At 53.7% G+C, this 23,933-nt stretch overlaps 1 protein-coding gene across 5 annotated transcripts in view; it reads right to left on the minus strand.

The window, feature by feature from the left end:
- HUWE1 (HECT, UBA and WWE domain containing E3 ubiquitin protein ligase 1) overlaps positions 1-23,933 on the minus strand; it is a 2,445,223-nt gene that overhangs the window by 1,217,282 nt on the left and 1,204,008 nt on the right. For all 5 annotated transcript variants that reach the window (XM_069645305.1, XM_069645304.1, XM_069645303.1 and 2 more), the window contains exons 42-43: positions 16,205-16,400; positions 15,940-16,107 (exon numbers count right to left, since the gene is read on the minus strand). In XM_069645305.1, the coding sequence (XP_069501406.1) occupies positions 15,940-16,107; positions 16,205-16,400 (364 nt within the window). The remainder of the gene's footprint in view (positions 1-15,939; positions 16,108-16,204; positions 16,401-23,933) is intronic.

The following is a 23,933-nucleotide window of genomic DNA, read 5'->3' on the forward strand; positions in this document are numbered from 1 at the left end:
TGAAGCGGTTCCAGCCCACCTGTGGCCCCAATAACTGGAAAGGCAGTGGGTTATGCATCCCTGACTGGTGCTTGGGGACGAAGGTATATTTGTGCAAAGGTCCACGTCTTGACACCTTTGATGAGTTTAGTGAGACATGTCCAGCTCGGGCTATTAAGCCGCAACTGTTAAGATGTTTCTCTATGAAATGTCTGACCAATCGATTTGCATTGTCCACTGGGCTTTCTGGGGCCTGGGTTCAAAATACCTTCCGCTATCCCTCCGCAAATACCCCCCTCTCGAGCTCTTTGCTCCTCTAACTCCCTCAGGGTAATTCGTTTTTCAAAGAAACGATCTGGGGGTAGATCTCTCTTCGGCTGGGGCCTCCCTCTGGAACAGCCACCCTGCCACTTTAAAACTGGAGGAGAACCATCTCCGTTTCCGGAAACACCTCAAGACCTTCCTCTTTGCTTCTGCCTTCGCTCCCCCTCTCCCTGATCTGCTCTCTTGGCACCGTGCACCTGGCCACCCGCTGTCCCCTGGGCCCAGGTACCTGCTCACCCCACCACCCTGCACTTGCTCCTGGCCACCCCTTGCACTGCAGACCTGCATCTGTACCCATACAGTCCCCCACCCCCTTTTCTTCTTTTCTGCACTCATCAGACTTACCCAGTCTGCTGCTGTAAACACAGCACTTGCTGGCTCCACTACCACAGTTTACTGTCTCTATTTATTATTAATAGTCATCTGTTCTCCTCTGCTCCGCACTTTCCACTCTCCCCCTTCCATGCACTTTTCACCCTTTTTCATGCACTTGCCCGTTCTCAATGTCACCAGGCCTAGTAAGATCATCGTTTTGTTCTCCTCCCTTGCCTTGTCGCGCTTTGAAACACTTGTGTAAGAGCGCGATGCAAATAAATATCATATCACTGATGTCTGACCTTTGATTCCTATGGCTGCCTTTGCTTGTGCCGTGTTGCCATTCAGCTGCTGTTCTGATATCTTATCAGTGTTGCTGCAATACACCCCTTTGTGTGCGTTTCTCATGGCAACAGGCTCAACATTAAGCAATACAACAACTCAACATTAAGCAACTCTTACCTCGTCACCAGGCTCACCTTAGGCGAACAGGTTGCGCAGCACTGCTTGGCCGACCCTGGACTCCTCCCTGGAGTCCCGATCGACGCAGTAGAATCTTGTGAAGGTGTGCGTCGACCTCCACGTCGCAGCCCTGCAGATGTCCAGCAGGGGCACACCAGACAGGAACGCCGTGGTAGCAGCGATCGCTCTGGTCGAATGGGCTCTCGGACGGCCGGGCAGCTGTCGGTTTGCCAACTGGTGACAGTGCATGATGCAGCCGGAGAGCCATCTGGAAATGGAAGTCTTCGAGAGAGCCTTCCCTTGATTCACAGTCCCAAAGTTCACAAACAGTTGTGACATGTTCCGAAAACTCTTCGTGCGGTCCACGTAGAACTTCAGCGCTTTAGCTACATCCAGCGAGTGCAACGTCCTCTCAGCCGGCGACGAAGGCGACGGGAAGAAAACTGGCAACACCAAGGGCTTGTTGAGGTGGAAGTCCGACGGCACCTTGGGCATAAAGGATGGGTGCGTCCTCAGCACCACCCTCGTGTCATGAAAAGTCAAGTATGGAGGCTTGCAAGATAGGGCCTGGATCTCTCCCACTCGTCGTGCGGAGGTGATGGCCACGAGGAAAGCGGTCTTCCACGACAGGAACTTCAAAGGCGCCAAATGCATAGGCTCGAATGGGGCCCCCCCCATGAGCTTGGTCAGCACCACATTAAGCTCCCACGCCAGTGCAGGAGCCTTCACCGGCGGGAATGATCGGAATAGTCCCTTCATGAATTCTTTCACCAGGCGATAAGACCACAAGGACGCCCGTCCCGTCGTCCTGGTATATCTGGAGATTGCAGCCAGATGTATTTTGATGGAGGCGTGAGCCAGTCCAGCTTTGGCCAGCGACAGTAGGTATGGCAGTACTTGAGGGGCCGTAATCCAGAGGGTTAATCTTCTGTGCACGGCACCAGGCAGAGAACCTCTTCCATTTATGTCCGTGGCACTTGAGAGTTGAGGACGCCCTGGCCTTTGCAAGAACCTCTCTGCAGTCGGCCGGGATGTCGTACCCTCCAAACCCTAGTGCTGCAGGAGCCAGGCCTGCAAGTTCAGCGACTCCGGGATGTGGTGAAGAATGGCGCCTCCTTCTCTGGAGATAAGGTCTGCATCCGTTGGCAGCTTGACTGGTGGGGACGTTGACAAGTCCAGAAGGTCCGGGAACCAGATCTGCCTCGGCCACGCCGGTGCGACGAGGATCATCCTGCACCAGGACCTCTTGAGGTGGTTGATGAGCCGGAGCAGCAAACGCAGCGGAGGGAACGCATAAAGAAATAGGCCGTCCCAGGGGAACGAGAAAGCATCGCCCATGCTCCTCGGCTGGGGGAACCTGCTGGCCAACCTCTGGCACTTGGAATTCGTCGCCGTCGCGAAGAAATCGATTTGGGGTTCGCCCCATCGTCGGAAGAGTCGATCCACTTGATCCTGGCTTAGTTCCCACTCGTGGCACGAGCGCAGCTCCCTGCTGAGTGAGTCGGCGATCGTGTTTTTTATTCCTGCCAGATGAAGAGGCACCAGAAACATCCCTTGGGCGACGGCCCAATGCCACAGATCCTGAGCTTCCTTGGATAGGGCCGGGGACCTGGTTGCGTCCTGCTTCCGGATGTAGAACATCGTGGTGGTGTTGTCGGTAAAGATCCTCACCACCTTGCCCTTGAGGGACGGAAGAAAGAACCTCAGGGCCCAGAACACTGCACGGAGCTCCAAGATGTGGAGAGACTTCTCCTCCGGGAGCCAAAGGCCTCTCGCGTAAAGATCTCCGGGGTGTGCTCCCAAACCTTCCAGGGAGGCGTCCGTCGTCACCGTCACCTGGTGAGCTGGGGTCTGAAAGTCCGTGCCCGCCGACAGATGGGTGCGGGTACTCCATCACCAGATCGCCTGACGGAGCGTCTCGTTGAGGGATCCTGTCCTCGAAGCTGCCCGTCGACTGGATCCAGTGGGCGTCGAGGAACTCCTGTAAGGGTCTCATCCGAAGCCTGCAAAGGCGCACCAGATAAATGCAGGACGACATCATCCCGAGGAGGGACTTGATAGATCTTACCCTGGCCATGTTCGTGGCCAGCAGACGCTGCACCTTGCCCAGAATGGTCCTGGTCCTTTCCTCCGACGGCGAGGCCAGCCGCGCCACTGTGTCGAGCTTGGCTCTCAGAAACCGGGCGACTTGCGACGGAAACAGGTGGGATTTTGGAAAGTTGATGGAGAATCCCAGGTCTGTGAGCAGTTGGACGGTCTTCGCATTGTGCTCCATGGCGAGCTCCCTTGTCCTTGCCCGGATGAGCCAGTCGTCCAGGTAGGGGTAGACGTGGATCCCCTGTAGGCGCAGCCGCGGCGCCACCGGTGCGAGGCACTCGGTGAACACCCTGGGTGCCGACTTCAATCCGAACGGGAGGGCCTTGAACTGGTAGTGCCACCCTTGGACCACAAACCTGAGGAACTTTAGGTGCCTTTTTAGAATGGGGATGTGGAAGTACGCATCCTCCAAGTCCGACGACAGGAAATCGCCTTCCTCCAGCTGTCACAGCACATGCTGGAGGGTGACCATACGGAACTTCTGTGCCTTGATGTACTTGTTCAGTCGTCGTAGGTCCAGGATGGGGCGCCATCCTCCTGTCTTCTTTCTTACGAGGAAGTACCTTGAGTAAACTCCGGAGCCCCGAAGCCTCTTTGGGACGAGCTCGATGGCACCCTTCTTGAGCATCGCCCTTACTTCCAACAGTAGTTGAGGGGCGTGATTTTCCTTCCTGGCCACAGGTGGAACGCGAGGGCACTTCTGAAACTCAAGGGCGTGCCCTTGGGCCAGGGCGTCCAGCACCCAACGGTCGGTGGAGATGGACTCCCACACGCTGACGAACCTCGCCCGCTGGCCTCCCACCGGGGTGCTTCGGCGGGGGCCAGACCCCACGGTCGGTTCAATCTTGTTTGGAGGCCGCCTTGCCTCCTTGACGACGATGGGCACCACCTGACTTGCCGCGTCCCCTGTAGGCTTCCTTGGACGAAGATCTTGCCGCTTGGCGGTAAGTGGAGGAGCCACTGCCGGATCCTTTGGAGGCACCTTGTCTGCCTCCAGAGCTCCGAAAGGATGGCCGTCGTTGTTGGAGCACTCCCAGTGCCCGGGCAGTCTCTGTCTGTCTTGATGGCCTGAAGGGACTCATCAACCGCCTTCCCAAACAGGTTGTTCCCGTCGAAGGGTATGTCCACAACCTTGGTTTGTACGTCCTGGCGGAAATCCGTGGCCTTGAGCAATCCTCGTCGTCTCAAGCAAACGCTGTTGCCCAAGTGATGGAAACCGGTGTCGGCGATGTCCGTTGCCACCGTGATGACGTGGTCCGAAGCAATCTCCCCCCTCCTGTAGGATTTCAAGGGCCTCAGCCCTTTTGGCGACCGGAAGGAAATCTAACAGGGGCGATTTTGAACCACAACTCCCTGTCGTAGCGGGCTACGATAGCCAGGGCGTTGGCCGCCTTGATAGTCGTCGCTGCGGATGAGATGATCTGTCGTCCCATCATGTCCAACTTCCTGCCCTCGCCGTCCGGCGGGGAAGTTGATGCCGAGGCCGATGCCCCACCAGCTTTCTTCTTTGCCGCCGCCGAGACGACCGAATCCGGGGTAGGTTGTGCCCGAAGGCACAAGGGGGCAGCGTCGGGGACCCGGTACTTCTTCTCGTACCGGTCGCTCTTTGCCGGCGCCGTGGCAGGGTTCTTGAGGAGGGCAAGCACCTCATCCCAGATGTCATCAAGAAGCGGTACGGCGAGGACAGTCTTCCTTTTAGCGTTGGTATAGGAACCCTTCTTTCTTCTTTTCTTCTGGGCAGAGCTGGAAAAGCTTGGATGCCTTGGAAATCATGGCATGTAAGGATCCAATCTCCTCGGGTGGGGACGCCCGAGCAGGGGGGCGACGGGTGACACGTCCTGTCGTCGCCTCCGTCGTCATCATCATCATCTGTACCTGTCGTAGCCGTGTCCGTGCCTGTATCATCCCCGTGGGTAGTAGACCGGGGGGAAGGCAGAGCAGGCCGCAGAGGTGGCAGAAGTGGCATAGGATGCGTCCTCTTATGCGGTGGACTCTCCGAAGGTCCTGGCTCCGGTTCCCCCGTCGGGTCTGGCTCAGGTACCTCTGTCGGGGGAAGGGGCAACCTTGTCCTCATCTCCGAGCATAAGGACTGAATCGCAGACAAAATGGCCGCCGAGGTGTCCTACGGCGCCGGAAACGAAGGGCGCGAGGGCTCTTGAGGAGCCTTGTCGGCGACACCGTCGCTCTCATCGGTATCCCTCCCGATGGGCTGGGCTTCTTCCACGACTTCGATGAGCTCTTCAGAAGTCGTGTCCGTATCCACGATGGCCACCAGCCCCTCCCCCACCTTTTCCAACGAGGACTTCGTGGGGGTCTTCTCAATGGGCCTGTAAGACGACTCCCTCCGCGGTGGCAGGGAGACTCTGGGTCCTGAGGGCGCCTCCACTGGTGTAGCCTCCACAGGCTGAGCCAGGGCAGCAGCGACATCCTCAATCGAGATCTTAGCAGGGTGAATTAAGGCCATCGTCACCTTCTGGACGCCTGGGGCCTTCACCTTGCTCCCCCTCTGCCGGAATCTTCGAGATCGACTGGGGCCTCTCCAGAAGCTTCGCCGGGTTCTCGGACTTCCTCTTACCCGAGCCAGAGCGTTGGCTCGTGGTTGATGGCGCCGGGGAGGATGCGCCCTGCCTGGCAGCCAAGGAGCCCGACTGGGCGGTGCTTAGCCTTTTGTTGGGCCCCCGTCGCCGGGGCACCCTCACAGGACTTAGAAGACCGCTCGGACTTCTTTTTCTTCTTCTCGCCTGACAGGCTCTTCCCTTCCAGCCAGTTGGCGAGACGGAGGTGGCGATCCTTCATGGTCCGCTCCGTCATGTTCCCACAAAACGCACAGTCCTTCTCCTTGTGCGTCTTGTCCTCATGGAGACAGTAGAGGCATAACGAATGCTCGTCCTCCTTGAGAACATTCTGAAGCTGGCTTCCAGGGCAGGTCCTGAACAGCTTCCCGGGCGTCAAGCTTCCTTTCTCCTGGGCCATGTCCAGGGTAGGCCTCGGAACTTCTGGAATCCTCCAAAAGCGTAACTCGACGAAATCTTCACCCTTGAGGGGCGTAGAAAACTCCAAAACGGATCCCCGTTGATCGGATGTAGAAACGGTGGAGCTTGAGGCTCTATTTAACCGAAAAATGAGATAAATCTCCTGAAAAAGCGCGAAAACGCAGCAAAAGCTCGAGAGCTACAGCACGAGGACTCCCAACACTTGAACGTGCGGTAAAAATCTGAGGATGACTGCCAGAGGCGGGGCTTAGGGAGAGGGCAGTCATTGGCTGGGGGCAGTATGACCCAGAGACCAGTGATTGGTTACTACTAAGAAAGACAGATCAGAAACGAAACTGATACTGATTTTTTTTCTATACCGAGGATTCCCACCCTGACGGGCAATATTCATGGGCATGTGAATCCATGCCAGACCCCATGCTGGAGAAGGCTTACTACCAGTAGGACTTTAGGAAAACTCCCCTAAGAAGGCCCGTCTGCTCAGAGGATGCTGTGACCCTCTTTGCCAGTGATGACAAAGGGGGTCTAACAATCGCCATCTTTATTGAACGTTCCGTCACCGCTTTCAGGTTCATAGCCAACACATACACCACGCATATATAGTGTGCAGGTCCGTGAAGGACATCTTGGAGTTGCAGTCCTTGCACCGCTTGGAACCGGACTGTTTAGGCAACATCATTATGGCATAGCAAGAAATTTGAATCCAAGAATTTAGCCGTGTTCTGAAAAGTATGCAGTGCGGCAAAAAGGGACTGAGGTAAGAGTGAGTATTTCACCCCTTAGTGCGTCGATGGCAGTTGCAACCTGGGTCGAGTAGCTGCACTGTCGACCACAAGGAACTCAAGACTGTCCAGCTGCACCACGTCCCCTGCCGAACATTTTCCAAGCAGCGGACGTTGGATGGATATCGATAAAGATGAGGAATATGTGGCAGAATGCAATCCATTGAATGGGGTTCCTTAGTGTTAGGGGAGATTTCCTAAAGTCCACTTAAGGTAAGACTTCATAAAACAATCCCTTGCCATACATGTGCCCAACTCTTAGTGCAAGTCTGTCCAACTCTAGGAACCTAGGTAGAGTGGCAGAGTAGTCAGGCTTAACATAGGAGGACAATGTGAGCTGATAAGTACACTGAACGCAGTGTGTACACTAGTCCAAATAAACACTAACAGACAATGTGTTATTACAATATATACATTGTATTTACTCAAGGAAGGTAGTAAAATATTTAGTTCAATTAAACAGATTTAGGAACACTTAAATACACTTTTCAAAGGCCACTGCTCGCGGCACAATCGTTAGAGTTTGACACTAATGGCAATCCTACCGTATTATCGGTACGACCACCCACTCACATTAAGAAAAATATATACAGTAATTGTGTTTAATTATCAAAATCACATAGGAAAGTCTTTTAGAAAGGAAAAAGGTTATACATACATTAGGAGAGATTAACGTTCTAGAGACACTTTCTTGGCAAACTAACAAGTTTATAGTCCAAGCCCTAACTATATGTGAAAGTCAATTCGGAGTGGATTGTCTAACGAAGCAGCAGAAAAGCAAAGGTTCCTCAGGATACTTTTAGTCTCTAGGAAAAGATACTTGAAGAATTAACAACGATGGAGACCCAGCAAAAGGACTCACTAAATGGATACAAGCCAGCTGCTTGGGTCAGAGGCAGAGTGCACACCCTGGACCCACCTGAAACACTTGTGTATTGGCGCGTTATAAATGCCATATCATATCGCCTTCACACACTCTGGAGCGACTTCTAGACTCAAGGTAAGCAATATCTTTCACCCCACAGTACCTTAGGTTAGAATACATGCTCGTAGCTGGATTATCTCTAGTGCAGCAGCGACAGACCCAGTCTCCTGATTCCTCAGTCTGGTGATGAAAGGAAGGACTCGGATTGGGATGTCTCAGCAGCAGTCTTGAGAAAGGATCATTGCCATGGATTTCTTCAGTCTCCCTGGTCACTCTATGGTTTAGGCACCTTTTTCTCAGCACCAACAAGGAACAAGTTACTTACCTGTAACTGTTGTTCTCCAGCATGGGTCTGGCATGGATTCACATGCTCATGAATATTCCCCGTCGTCAGGCTGGGAATCCTCGGTAAAGAAAAAACCAGTATCAGTTTCGTTTCTGATCTGTCTTTCGTAGTAATAACCAATCACTGGTCTCTGCGTCATACTGACCACAGCCAATGACTGCCCTCTACCTAAGCACCGCCTCTGGCAGCCATCTTCAGATTTGGAAGCACGTGAAGTGGCAGTATGACCAAGTGAAGAGCCGCAGAGGGGTAGGCGGGAGGGTTCGCATGTGAATCCATGCCAGACCCATGCTGGAGAACAACAGTTACAGGTAAGTAACTTGTTCCTTCTCCAGCATGGGGTCTGGCATGGATTCACATGCTCATGAATAAAGAATACATAGCAGTACACACATGCACAACCACGGGAGGTGGCAAAGGCTCAACATTAAGCATCACATCAACTCAACATTAAGCATCTTACCTCCTCACCAGGCTCACCTCAGGCGAACAGGTTGCGCAGCACTGCTTGGCCGACCCTGGACTCCTCCCTGGAATCCCGGTCGACGCAGTAGAATTTCGTGAAGGTGTGCGTCGACCTCCACGTAGCAGCCCTGCATATGTCCAGCAGGGGCACACCAGATAGGAACGCCGTGGTAGCTGCGATCGCTCTGGTGGAATGGGCTCTCGGACGGCCAGGCAGCGGTCGGTTTGCCAACCGGTGACAGTACATGATACAGCCGGAGAGCCATCTGGAGATGGAAGCCTTCGAGAGAGCCTTCCCCTGATTGACAGGTCCAAAGTTCACAAAGAGTTGTGACGTCTTCCGAAAACCTTTCGTGCGGTCCACGTAGAACTTCAGCGCTCTAGCTACATCCAGCGAGTGCAAAGTCCTCTCAGCCGGCGACGAAGGCGACGGGAAGAACACAGGTAACACCAAGGGTTCGTTGAGATGAAAGTCCGACGGTACCTTGGGCATGAAGGAGGGGTGCGTCCTGAGCACTACCCTCGTGTCGTGGAAAGTCAAGTACGGGGCCTTGCAGGAAAGGGCCTGGATCTCTCCCACTCGTCGTGCGGAGGTGATGGCCACGAGAAAAGCTGTTTTCCACGATAGAAACTTCAACGGGGCCGAGTGCAGAGGCTCGAACGGAGGTCCCATGAGTTTGGTCAGTACCACGTTGAGCTCCCACGCCGGGGCCGGAGCCTTCACCGGCGGGAACGATCTGAACAGTCCCTTCATGAACTCTTTCACCAGACGATGAGACCACAAGGACGTCCGGCCCGTGGTTCTGGTGTATCGGGAGATCGCAGCAAGATGAATCTTGATGGACGCGTGTGCCAGACCAGCTTTGGCCAGCGTCAGCAGGTACGGCAGCACTTGGGGAGCCGTAATCCGTAGAGGGTTAATCTTCTGTGCGTGGCACCAGACAGAGAACCTCTTCCATTTGTGTCCGTAGCATTTAAGAGTCGAGGACGCCCTGGCCTTTGCAAGAACCTCTCTGCAATCGGCCGGTATGTCGTATCCTCCAAACTCTAGCGCTGCAGGAGCCAGGCCTGCAAGTTCAGCGACTTCGGGTCGTGGTGGAGGATGGCGCCTCCTTCCCTGGAGAGTAGATCCGCGTCCGCCGGCAGCTTGATTGGCGGGGACGCCGACAAGTCCAGAAGGTCCGGGAACCATATCTGCCTCGGCCACGCAGGTGCGACGAGGATCATCCTGCACCGTGACCTCTTGAGCTGGTTGACGAGCCGGATTAGCAGAGGCAAGGGAGGGAACGCGTAGAGGAACAGGCCCTCCCAGGGAAACGAGAAAGCATCGCCCATGCTCCTCGTCTGGGGAAACCTGCTGGCGAACCTCCGGCACTTGGTGTTCGTCGCCGTCGCGAACAGGTCGATCTGGGGTGTGCCCCACCGTCGGAAGAGGCGATCCACCAGATCCTGCCGTAGTTCCCACTCGTGGCACGAGCGCAGCTCCCTGCTGAGTGAGTCGGCGATGGTGTTTTTTATCCCTGCCAGATGAAACGGCACCAGAAGAATCCCTTGGGCGACGGCCCAATGCCACAGGTCCTGCGCCTCCTTGGACAGCGCTGGGGACCTGGTTCCGCCCTGTTTCCTGATGTAAAACATGGTGGTGGTGTTGTCGGTGAAGATCCTCACCACCTTGCCCTTGAGGGACGGAAGGAAGGACCTGAGGGCCCAAAACACTGCACGGAGCTCCAGGACGTTGATATGCAGGGACTTCTCCGTCGGGAGCCAGAGTCCCCTTGCGTGCAGATTTTCGGTGTGCGCTCCCCACCCTTCTAGGGAGGCATCCATGGTCACAGTCACCTGGTGGGCTGGGGTCTGGAAGTCCATGCCCGCCGTCAGATGCGCGCGGGTGCCCCACCACCGTATCGCTCGTCGGAAACTCTCGTCGAGCTTGATCCTTTCCTCGAAGCTGCCCGTCGTCTGGATCCAGCGCGCATCCAGGAACTCTTGCAACGGGCGCATCCGGAGCCTGCACATGGGAATGAGGTAGATGCAGGAAGACATCATCCCGAGGAGGGACTTGATGGACCTCACCTTGGCCGCGTCGGCCACCAACATCCGTTGCACCTTGCCCAAGATGGTCCTGGTCCTCTCCTCCGACGGGGAGGCCAGAAGGGACACTGTGTCGAGCCTCGCTCCCAGAAACAGTGCGACTTGCGCGGGCACCAGGTGGGATTTGGCGTAGTTCACGGAGAATCCCAGGTCCGTGAGGAGTTGGACGGTCCTTGCCGTGTGGACCACGGCGAGCTCCCTCGCCTTGGCGCGGAAGTAGGCATCCTCCAAATCCAACGACGATAGGAAGTCTCCTTCCTCCAGCTGACCCAGGACGTGCTGGAGGGTGACCATCCGGAACTTCTGCGCCTTGATGAACTTGTTCAGGCGTCGCAGGTCCAGGATGGGGCGCCATCCTCCCGTCTTCTTCTTCACGAGGAAGTAACGCGAGTAGACTCCGGAGCCCCGAAGCCTCTTTGGGACGAGTTCGATGGCGCCCTTTCTGAGCATCGCCTTTACCTCCAGGAGAAGTTGAGGGACGTGAAGTTCTTTCCTGGCCACGGGGGGGACGCGCGGGCACCTTCTTTGAAACTCGAGCGCGTGGCCCCGGGCCAGGGCGTCCAGCACCCAACGGTCGGTGGAGATGGACTCCCACACGCTGACGAAGCCCGCCAGCCGGCCTCCCACCGGGGTGCTTCGGTGGGGGCCCGACCCCACGGCCGGTTCAATCCTGCTTGGACGCGGCCTTGCCGCCTTGGCCTCCTTGGCGACGACGGCGGGGGCCGCCAGACTTGCCTCGTCCTCTGTAGGCCTCTTGCGACGACGAGCGGGCCGCTTGACGGTAGGAAGCGAAACCGCCGCCGGAACCTTTGGAGGCGCCCTTGCCTCCGCCGCTCCGAAAGGGCGTCCGCCGTTGCTGCAGTACTCCAAGGGCCCGGGCCGTCTCAGTATCCGCCTTGATGGCCTGAAGGGAATCGTCCACTGTCTTCCCAAACAGGTTGTTCCCGTCGAAGGGCATGTCCAGGACCCTGGTCTGGACGTCCTGCCGAAAGTCCGTAGCCTTGAGCCATCCGCGACGTCGAAGGCAAACGCCGTTGCCCATCTGGCGGAACCCAGTGTCGGCGATGTCCGTCGCCACGGTGATGGCGTGGTCCGAGGCCACCTCACCTTCCTGCAGGATCTCAAGGGCCTCCGCCCTCTTGTCGTCCGGCAGAAAATCCAGCAGGGGAGCTATCTTGTACCAGAGTTCCCTGTCGTAGCGGGCCACGATAGCCAAGGCGTTGGCCGCTTTAATCGTCGTCGCCGCCGACGAGATGACTCTGCGTCCCATGGCATCCAATTTCTTTCCCTCGCCGTCCGGCGGGGAAGTCGACGTGGAGGCCGCACCCCCCCCCGCTTTCTTCCTGGCTGCCGCGGAGACGACGGAGTCCGGGGTAGGCTGCGCCCGGAGGCATAGGGGGGCCGAGTCCGGGACCCGGTACTTTTTCTCGTACCGGTCTCTTTTCGCTGGCGTCGTGGAAGGGTTCTTGAGGAGGGAAAGGCCCTCATCCCAAATGTCGTCCAACAGAGGCACTGCGAGGACCGTCTTCCTCTTGGTCTCGCGCCGTTGGTAAAGGAAGCCTTCCTTTTTCTTCTCCTCAGGGCAGAGTTGGAAAAGCTCGGATGCCCTGGCGATCATTGAGTGGAACGATCCAATCTCGTCGGGCGGAGAAGCCCTGGTGGGAGGCGACGACGGAAAATCCTCGTCGTATGCCTCGTCGTCCGTACCCGTCGCTGCCGTGTCAGTCCCCGTATCATCCCCTCGGGTGGACGGGGAGGAGGGCTGGACGGGGCGCGACGGTTGAAAAGGAGGCGGTGGATGGATCCTTCTTTTCTTGGTAGGGGGAACACCAGAAGGTCCCGGTTCTGGATCCCCCGACGGGAGAGGTTCCTCCGTCGGTAACGGTAGTCTCGTCCTTATCTCGGAGCATAAGGACTGTATAGCCAACAAAATGGCCGCTGAGTTGTCTTGCGGCGCTGGCAGAGGGGAATCCGACGGGCGAGCAGGGGCCCCGTCGGTATCCTCGACGACATGTCGTCGTCGTCACCTGCGTCGGGGCCCATTCCGACGGGCTGGTCTTGTTCCACGCCTAGGCCGTGGCTTAAGACCTCGATCAGTTCCTCTTCTGAGGTTGAGGCCGAATCTACGACGACGCCCTGCCCCCCCTTCTTCCCCACGGAGGGTTTCACGGGGGTCCTATCGATGGGCACGAAAGAAGACTCCCTCCGAGGAGGCAGGGAGATTCTGGGCCCCGAGGCCGCCACCACTGGTGCAGCCTCCACAGGCTGGGCCAGGGCCGCCGCGACCGTTTCGATAGAGGGCTTGGTCGAATGGATCAAGGCCTTCACCACCTTAGGTGCGCTCACCGCCTTATCCTTGAGGGAGGGGGCACTGCCACGCTCCTCCTCTGCCTTAGAGCTCGACCGGGGTCTCTCCAGGAGCTTCGCCGGGTGCTCGGCCTTCCTCTTACCCGACCCAGAGCGTTGGCTCGTGGTTGATGGTGCCGGGGAGGGTGCGCCCTGCCTGGCGCCCGTAGAGCCCGACCTTTCGGCGCTCCCGGTGCCAGCGGACTCGCGGTGCTTGGCCTTATGTTGGGCCCCCGTCGCCGGGGCGCCCTCAAAGGTCTTAGAAGACCGCTCAGATTTCTTCTTCTTCTCGCCAGACGGGCTCTTACCCTCCAGCCAGCTGGCGAGACGTTGATGGCGGTCCTTCATGGTCCGTTCCGACATGTTGCCGCAAAACGCACATTCCTTCTCCACGTGCGTCTTGTCCCCATGAAGGCAGTAAAGGCAGAAAGAGTGTTCGTCCTCCTTGAAGACGTTCTGCAGCTGGCATCCAGGGCAGGCCCTGAACAGCTTTCCGGGCGTCGAGCTTCCCTTCTCCTGGGCCATCTCCGAGACCGGGCCTGAGAAGCTTCTGGAGTCCTCCGAAGTGTAGCTCGACGAAATCTTCACCCTTGAGGGGCACAGATGAATCCGACACGGGTCCCCGTTGATCGGATGTAGGATCGGTGGAGCTTGAGGCTCTTTTGACCGAAAGAATCGAAGTTTTTGTGAAAAGCGCGAAAAAATAGCACTAACGCTCGAGAGCAATAGCACGAGGATCCCAACACATGAACGTGCGGTAAAAATCTGAAGATGGCTGCCAGAGGCGGTGCTTAGGTAGAGGGCAGTCATTGGCTGTGGTCAGTATGACGCAGAGACCAGTGATTGGTTATTACTACGAAAGACAGATCAGAAACGAAACTGATACTGGTTTTTTCTTTACCGAGGATTCCCAGCCTGACGACGGGGAATATTCATGAGCATGTGAATCCATGCCAGACCCCATGCTGGAGAAAAGACAGTATTCGCCCAGTCAATCTGTCATGTCTCTATAGGTTCACCTGGAGCTCAGCAAAGACTTGGACGGATACCGCCTCTCAATGATGTTGCACTGCAAATGGGTCAGAGGTCTCCTGATATTTGCGGTCTGCAGCTCTGGAAAGGCACAGCACCTTGGGATATTGCTCATTTTTTAGTTCGTCTCAGGGCTAGTTGGTTCTGCCAGACAAAGGGAAGGAGGAGTCCTCTTTGGAGCTCCTCTGTCAAATAGAAAACTGGGTCAGGAAAGTAGTGGTCACTTCAGTTATGCAAAGGGTCTACAGGTGTCTATGGTCGTCATCAGCATCAATTTCCAGTGGTCGACTAGTGGTCGACTAGTGGTCGAATTGCCCTTCACCTCAGGAACCTCACCTTTCATTCAGTTTCCCCACACGCTCCTATGCAATCTCTCCCTGCAGTTTACAGAAAGGGGCAGGTGGCTGTCCAATCATGATAGCCAGGCACCCATTGGGCACTGATTCCATGCACACACTCGGGCAGACAAAAGGGCAGCTGAGTGAATACCCACCTCCTGCCTACCTAGACACACTGGAGCCTAGGCAGGGTCACCCAAGGGTTCCCACCAAACGCAAAACACAAACAGACCTCACCCTCCTAGAATGGTAGAAGGAGGGCGATCAAAGAAAAACTACAACAGAAATCGCAAAAAAGAAAGGATGCACCATGTTCGAACATAGGTGACCCTATTGTGTCCAACCAGGACTGAATATAGGCTGCAGTAAAAAAAAATAGCATGATAATTGTTAGAAAACACCCACTGCCACCAGCCATAACTAGAGGGTTGTCTATGTGACTAAAAAGGCACAGGAGCACAGAGGGGGGATACTAGGTATCCACTTGGCACTCCACCATAAGGTGGTGTGTGCTAATCTCATAGTATGAAGTTTTAGGAAAGATACAGTTTCCCTCTATCCTTAAAAACGGTAGTTAATAAGGATAAAGAAACAATCTCAAAGGAGAACCCGAAGGGTTCCCAGCAACACTGCCCATAAGGAGCTGTGTGCTGCAAAAGTTAAACACAGATGCCTTTCAAGAGATCTGGAGCAAAGTAGTCTCCATAGTAAAAGTAAAACAAAGAACAGAGTACCAAAGGTCAGAGCAAATCAGAATAAGGAGAAAGGATCCACGCATTCAGGATATAAAGAAAAAGGTCCAGAAGTCTGTCAAAAAGTGCTGGAAGTCTCAACAGGAGATAGTATGAAGCATAAAAATGGTAAAAGCGCCCTAAAACTTTGTAAGCTATGGAGGAACGTTGCAAAAAGTTAATCTTTGCCAACACCTGGCGCAGCACCTCACTATATACCGACCCCAGTGTTGTGTCCTCCCCCTGGTGGCAGAAAGGTTTCCAAAAGAGCAAGTGCTCTGGCAGAAAGATATCAAAGATTAGAAACCTGTCGGAAGGAAGAATCCATTAGAAACAGCAGCTCCAAGAAGCTCCTGGCCCATTCACAAAGAGTAAAGGACTGGCATTCGGGCTGAAAAGCGAGCAACGAGTTTGCATGTGTGTCCCATATTCAAACGCTCTTGCACCAAGCATACATACATTATTTTAAAGTTGCTCCGAATCAAGTACGGAGTCAGTACGTTTACTTGGAAAGACATCAAATGAGCATGGAGAAAACTGGATGCTGGAGTACATAGCATAGAGTCAAAAGATAGTGCATAGCATTTTCTGAACTCACAGCAACCACACACTCATTAAAGCAAACACTCCTTTAACGATTTCTAAAAACTATTTTAAAAGACAACATACAACTGAGAAGATTAAATTGATAAACTTATGCAGGGATCACAGACCTTCCTCTGGGGCATGATATGCTGCCAATGCATTTAGCATGTCATAGATAACTTCCTTGATGATATCGGGGATAACTGGAAGCGGAGAGGGTTTTACAGGAGTAGTTTTCACCAACTGCACAGCATTGGGTCCCTTGATTCGCAGATTTTCAAACTCATCGTCTGAAGCTGTGGGGAATAAGTTGCCAAAAGATCAGCTCTTCAGCACCATATAGAAGTATTCTACTTAGCATGGAAAAGGAGCAAAAGCTTCCAAATTACTTACCAGTACCTGAGCCTCGGGGTGCAGGAAGCGCAATGCGGATACAGCCGTTGGCCACCTCAGTGAAGATCTCTGGATTGCGACATGCTGCAGGGCCCAAAACGCGTAGTATGTAGTTAATCTCCCTTGATCCTAGGCTACCGGACACAACACCAGATGTGGTACTCCCAGCGCCACTGGTGGCTGCCGAACGGACTACCTGGAAAATGAGTTAAATCATTCACAAAATCTCTCTGAGAAACAAAGACTGCAAAGTCATAAGAAGTTAAATTGTTATTGGCATTTATTTAGATGTCTCCACAGCCAGGAAATCTGATCACTTCAACCTACCCTGAGACACTAGAGAAGTTTAACTTTTGTAACTGTAACTCATTAGGTTTAGTCATTTTAGAACATGATTCCAAATGACATTAGGAAAGTGAAGTCAATTGTTCCCAATATTTTTTTCTTCTGAAGCATACAGTAATCCTCCCACTGAATTAATCTATTTGTACCACTACTTTCTTCAACATTTAGGGGTATCACAAGGCTCCATAAGGAACACGTTATTTACCTGTAATTCTTGTTCTCCATCATTAGTCTTTGCAGGGATAGACTTGCTCATTAAGATGATTACACAGCAGTACATATACAGACCACGTGAGGCGGCAAGGCTCACAGAAGAAATACACTTGCACACTGGAACAGACTCACCTCAAACAAACAGGTTGCGCAGAACTGTCTGACCGATCGGGTACTCTGCCCTGGAATCCTTGTCGATGCAGTACAATCTTATGAAGGTGTGGGTAGACCTCCATGTAGCATCCCTGAAGATGTCGAGCAGGGGAACACGAGGGAGAAGCATTGTTGTAGCTGTGATGGCTCTGGTGGAATGGGCTCTCAGCCTGCCTGAGAGCAGTCTGTTGGCAAGACTATGACAATGCATGATACAGCCAGAGAGGCACCCGAATATGGAAGCCTTACACAGGGCCTTCCCATGTCCCACAGGTCTACAATTGACAAAAAGTCGAGACATCTTTCGAATTTTCTCTGAGAGAGCAACATAGAACTTCAAGGCATGAGCACCGTCCAGTAAATGTAAAGCCCTTTTAGTAGGCTAAGAACAATTTGTGAAGAAAACTGGAAGCACCAAAGGTTTAAGATGAAAGTCAGACAAAACCTTCGGCACGAAGGAAGGATGCGTTTGCAGAACTTCTTTGGCTGCGTGGAAGGACAAACAAGGCTGCTTACAGTAGAGAGCCTGTATTTCCCAGACCCGCCTGCCAGAGTTGATCGCCACCAGGAAGGTCGTATTCCACCACAAACTTTAAAGGGGCTCGATGCTTTGTTTCAAACGTAGGCCCCATTACTTTAGACAGTACCAAGTTGAGCTCCCACGCTGGCACAGATGTCATCACTGGAGGGAAGGTTCTGAAGAGGCACTTGAGGAACTCCTTAATGAACCTGCGTAACAAGGAGAGTTTGACTGGGGTCTGTGTGGAAGCAAAGGGTACAGGAAGAGGCCCTCCAAGGGGAACGAGAAGGCATTCCCCAGACTCAGCAGCTGAGGATCTCTGCTGGCAAACCTCTGACACTTGGCGTTGGCAGCCGTCGCAGAGAGTTCTATCTGAGGGAGATTCCACGTGAAGAGATGGAGCACTTGCTGAAGCGCCCATTCATGGAAGGACCGCAGCTCCCTGCTGAGAGTCTGCAATGGTGTTCTGGGTGACGGCCGGGTGAAATGGGACAAGAATCATGCGTTGAAGAATGGCCCTGTGCCACAGGCATTGAGCTTCCAGGGAGAGCAACGGGGTGCGCGTCCCGCTCCGTTTCCCAATGTGAAACATGGTGGTGTTGTCTGTGAAGGTCTGCACCACCTTTCCCTGGAGCTGAGGCTGAAAAAAACTTGGACCCAGAAGACTGCTTGCAGTTCCAGGACATTGATATGCAACTCCTTTTCCTCCGGGAGCCAGAGGCCTCTGGCGTGCAAATGTCTTGTGTGGGCTTGCCAATTCTCCAGAGAGGCATTGGTCGTGACTGTTGCCCAATACGGAGGGATCTGAAAGGGAGCACACAGAGGTGTGGACAAACTGACCACCATTGCATGGCTTGATGAAATGCCCGATTGAGGGCGATCTTGTAGGTCCATGTGCCAGTGACTTGTTGCCATCTGGCATCCAAATATTCTTGAAAGGGTATCAGAAAGGGACCAGACAAATGCAGGAAGACATCCCGAGCAGGGACATGATGGACCGGACTGTTGCCATGGAAGCGGACGACAGCGTTGGACCTTTCCAAGAATTGCCAGCACCCTTTCTTCCAAGCGACTCACCAGTCGCCAGGGAGGGTTTGCATGTGAATCCATGCCAGACCCATGATGGCGAACAACAGTTACAGGTAAGTAACTTGTTCCTTCTCCGGCATGGGGTCTGGCATGGATTCACATGCTCATGAATAAAGAATACATACCAGTACACACTTGCACAACCACAGGAGGTGGTAAAGGCTCAACATAAGCATCTATTACCTCCTCACCAGGCTCAACCTTCAAGCGAACAGGTTGCACAGCACTGCTTGGCCGACTCTGGACTCCTCCCTGGAATTCCTGTCAAAGCAGTAGAATCTCGTGAAGGTGTGCATCAACCTCCATGTAGCAGCCCTGCAGATGTCCAGCAGGGGCACACAAGATAGGAACACCGTAGTTGCAGCGATCGCTCTGTTCGAATGGGCTCTCGGACAGCCAGGCAACAGCTGGTTTGCCAACCAGTGACAATGGGTGATGCAGCCGGAGAGCCACCTGGAAATGGAAGCCTTGGAGAGGGCCTTTCCATGATTCACAGGACCAAAGTTGTCACATCTTCCGGGAAACTATTCGTACGGTCCACATAAAACTTCAGCGCTCTAGCCACATCTAACAAGTGCAAAGTCCACTCAACCGGCGACAAAGGCGTCGGGGAAAAATACAGGCAACACCAAGCACTCGTTTAGATGAAAGTCCGACAGCACCCTGGGCATGAATGAGGGGTACGTCCGTAGCACCAACCTCGTCTCGTGGAATGTCAAGTAAGGTGGGTTACATGAGAGGGCCTGGATCTCTCCCACTCGTCATGCTGAGGAGATGGCCACAAGAAAAGCTGTTTTCCATGACAAAAACTTCAGTGTCGTCGAATGCATAGGCTCGAATAAGGGACCCATGACTAGTCAGCGCCACATTACGTTCCCACGCCAAGGCCGGAGCCTTCACCGGCGGGAACGTACAGAACAGTCCTTTGACTCCTTGACCAGACGGTGTGACCACAATGACGACCGTCCTGGAGATCTAGTGTAGCGGGACATAGCTGCCAGATGAACTTTGATGGAAGCATGGGCCAGTCCAGCCTTGGCCAATGACAGCAAATACGATAGTACCTGCAGAGCCGTGACTCGTAGAGGCTCGATCTTCTGTGCACAGCACGAAACGGCGAACTTTTTCCATTTATATCCGTAGCATTGAAGAGTAGACAATGCTCTGGCCTTGGCAAGCACTTCTTTACAGTCCGCTGGGAGATCGTAGCCCCAAAACTAACGCTGCAGGAGCCAGGCCTGCAGGTTCAGTGATCCTAGGTCATGTTAGGCAGAATCTGGTGCAGTGCCCTTAGGGACCACTACACACAATTAAGACTACAGGTGGCAATACAAGTGTTCCCTTTGGTACAAGCCCGTACTACTGTGTTAAAGTGGTAGCAGTAGCAGAGCAGCCAGGCTTATCTCAAGAGTATATGAGCAGTAGCGGAGATTACTCCAAGGGACCACAATTACTGTGACACAAGCAAACACTGACTCAAGGTTTCAGGTAAAAAAATATAAGTACATTTATTTTTAAAGCATTTGTTATAAACACAACACTTCTATTAATTCAAAATTACACGTAAAATACACTATAACCAACCAATTCACTTTGGTACCTTTAACTCAAGGTAAGTACCCTATGTTTTAACGGACCAGTGTTGTGAAACAAAAGACGTTACCGGGAATACAATTGCGACCGCTTTGCGACAGTAATGACAGTTCGGTCTTACTAAAGAAACGTGTTTCCGCGGCAAGAAATGTTAGTGGGGCAAAAACACACTTCGCACCCGAGTTAACCAGAGAGCGTTGGGGGCAAAAATCATAGGCAATATTTTTGTGGCGGCAGAGACAATCAGAGAACACTAGTTGACAGGAATTCAAGAGTCAATAGGCCGGAGCCAGTGTCAAGTGGAACCGGGTTCCCGTTATCGAGGATCACACAGACAGTACAAGATTCAACGTTGCCAGGAGTACTTGGATATTGTCAACAGAGGAAGCAAAACTTATAAGGAGGGAAGACAAGGGCAAGCCTTGGAGGCGAAGAAAGGGGTTCACCCTAATTCTCCAAGCAGAACACAGTACCTTATTCAATGAAGAAGCTGGTGCCACGGCAGTTGTTCCTGGTAGTTTCCTGCAGAGCCACGGTTCCTGGAGCTTCGATGAGAAGGACAACTTCTGGAGGGGTCTGCACCACACAGGGATGAGGCGGGCAGCAGAGACGGTGAATAAAAGGTGTGCTCCTTAAAAACAGGAGAGGCTCTTCAGATGGCTATCCGGACCACTACAGCTGTGTGCAGCGATTTAGACCAAGAAGAGGATCCTCTGGCTGTGGAAGATGAGCTGGTTATCCCCACCAGGCTCAAGGGAAGACTACTACGGACTGGATCTTCTCTGGTCGTCGAAGGGTAGATAGCTCAGGACTGCAGCAGGGCTTCAGCGGGACGGGGTAGTTGCAGCAGCCGTCTTCTTCTCCGCTTCTCTTCGGTTCCTTGTAGTTCCAGTGGCGACTCCGACTTCTAGCCCAAGAGACCTGCCTTTTATGTGAAAATCCCCCATTCACACAGCCTGGCTGTCAATCAAGCAGCAGGGGTGTTGTTCAGCCCGGACAACCACCTCAGCCAATCATGGCAAAGTGCGACTTGGGTTTCCTAGGATACCCTGTGCAGGGGGTAACTACACCCCTCCCTCACATTCAGCCCACCTAGACACCCAGGTGCCAGGAGGAGGGCTTCTTGGCAGAAGCCCGCCAAAAGACAGTGAACAAAGGAGGCAAACCTGGTTTGCCGCGCAAAGTAAAACATAAGAAGGACTTTAATAAAAAAGAAATGGCGAATAAACCCGACCGGAGCCAAAAGAATAAGTATTTGGTTAAGCGGGTTTAAGTTTGAGGCTAATATAATAGCCTAAAACAATACCACATTTATATAGTATAATCTCGGTAGAAAAGTTAATGTAGATACCACTGCCACCAGCCAAGTCTAAATGTTAAGAGAAACAATGCTCTAGGAGGTACAAATACAAAGGGCTAAGGATTAACCCCTTCCAGTACTCCATGTAAGATGGGGTGTACTGGATCTGTGGTTAAATGACTAAGTAAAGTTAATGGCAACTTTAATCTTTTCTGGGGGACAGTAGTCAGCCTCAGAAATGGAGTCAGTGGGAAGTCTAAATGACATCCCTGTGTCACTGCACTGAAGGTGCTGTGTAACACACAAAAGAAGGGGGCTACTGAAGTGGTGTACTCCAGAGTCCACAATCACAAAGCAGATGAAATACCCAGGGCAAGAGTGGGAAAAAGAGGCACACCATTACCAAGTGAAAAAAATAACTCCAGAAATCCAGCAAAGCTGCTGGGGGACTCACTAGGTGAGAGAAATTAGCCATAAAATGAGAATTCTCCCTAACAGGTTGTGGTGCAGAATTGTGCCTCCTTCCCTGGCGAGAAGATCTGCGACCACCAGAAGTTTGACTGGAGGGGACGCTGACAGGTCGAGAAGGTCCGGGTACCAATTCTGTCTCGGCCACGACGGTGTAATGAGGATCATACTGCAACGGGACCATCCGAGTTGATCGACTAGTCGAAGGAGGAATGGAGGGACCACATACAGAAACAGGCCGTCCAAGGAGAATGTGAATGCGTCCCTCATGCTCCCCGGCTGGGGAAACCAGCTGGTGAATCTCTGGCACTTGGTATTCTTCGCTGTCGCAAATAGATTGATCTGGGGATTGCTCCCTCTGCGGAACAGGTGATCCACTTGGTCCTGATGAAGCTCCCACTCGTGGCAAGAGCACAGCTCACTGCTGAGGGAGTCAGCGACGATGTTCACTCCTGCCAGGTGAAACTGGATGAGGAACATACCCTGGGCAATGGCCCAGTGCCACAGTTCCTGCGCTTCTTTGGAGAGCGCCTGGAACCTGGTGCCCCCCTGCTTCCTGATGTAGAACATTGTGGTGGTGTTGTCCGTGAAGACCGCGCCATCTTGCCCTTGAGCGACGGAAGGAAAGACTTGAGGGCCCAAAACACTGCTCGCAGCTCCAACACGTTGATGTGCAGCTCCAACACGTTGATGTGCAACGCCTTCTCCTCCAGCAGCCAGAGGCCTCTTGCCTGAAGACTTCCAGTGTGAGCTCCCCATCCTTCCAGGGAGGCATGCGTCGTAACCGTCTCCTGGTAAGGTGGGGTCTGGAAATCCACACCACTGTATCGTTCGACGGAAATTGTTGTCGAGTGAGTTCTTGTCCTCGAACCTTCCCGACACTTCTATCCAACAGGCGTCGAGGAACTATTGTAGAGGACACATCCACAGCCTACACAATCAAATGAGGTATTTGCTGGACGAAATGCCAAGCAGAGACTTGATGGACCACACCCATGCGATCTTCAGGGCCAACAGCCGCTGTACCTTGCCCAAAATGGCCGCTATCCTCTCCTCCGACGGAGACCCCAGGCACGACACTGTGTGGAGTCGGGATCGGGAGCCAAGCAGAACTTTGCATAGTTCACTGAGAACCCCAGATCAGTCAGGAGCCGGACAGACCTCGCTGTGTGGTCGACGGCGAGGTCCTTTGAGCTTGCCCGGATGAGCCAGCTGTCCAGAGAAGGGTATACGTGGATCCCTCGTAGATGCAGCTGGGCCGCAACTGGCGCCAGGAACTTGGTGAAAACCCTTGCCGCCGACTTCAATCCGAGCTGGTAATGTTGCCTTTGAACCACGAAGCGAAGGAACCTGCAGTGTCCTGTGTGGATGGGGATGTGAAAGTAAGCATCCTGCACGTCCAGCGATGACAGGAAATCGCTCTCTAGCTTCTAGAAAGTCATGCGGAACTTTTGGGACCTGATGTACTTGTTCAGACGACAGAGGTCTAGGATGGGCCTCCATCCGCCGGTGGTCTTCTTGACGAGGAAGTAACAAGAGTACATGGAGCCCCAGATCCTCTTTGGGACTGGCTCTATCGTGCCCCTCCTAAGCATAGCCCGCACATCCAGCAGCAGCTGAGGGACGTGGTTTTCCTGCCAGGCCACTGGTGGTATTCGGGGACACGTTCGATGAAATTCCAGGGTGTGTCTCTGGGCAACAGCATCCAGCACCCAACGGTCGGTGGAGATGGTCTTCCACACAAAGACTAAGCTCGCCAGCCGGCCTCCCACCGGGGTGCACGGGTGGGGGCCTGATGCCACGGCCGGTTCAATCCTGTTTTGATGTCGAAGCGCCGCGTTGGGGACCTTGGCGACAACGTCCTCCTCCAGATTTGGCATGGCCCCTGTAGGTCTCCCGGGCTAACGAGCCGGAGGGTTGACGGTAGGACGAAGCACCTCCAACGAATCCTTTGGAAGAACCTTGGGATTTTCAGACAGAAGGCCGAAAGGACAGCCATCGAAGCGTGCCTAAGGCACGAGCAGTCTCAGTGTCCGCCTTTTATGGCA

This window comes from Ambystoma mexicanum, chromosome 2p (genome assembly GCF_040938575.1).
Source record: "Ambystoma mexicanum isolate Mex_15411 chromosome 2p, UKY_AmexF1_1, whole genome shotgun sequence".
Classification (NCBI taxonomy): Eukaryota; Metazoa; Chordata; class Amphibia; order Caudata; family Ambystomatidae; genus Ambystoma; species Ambystoma mexicanum.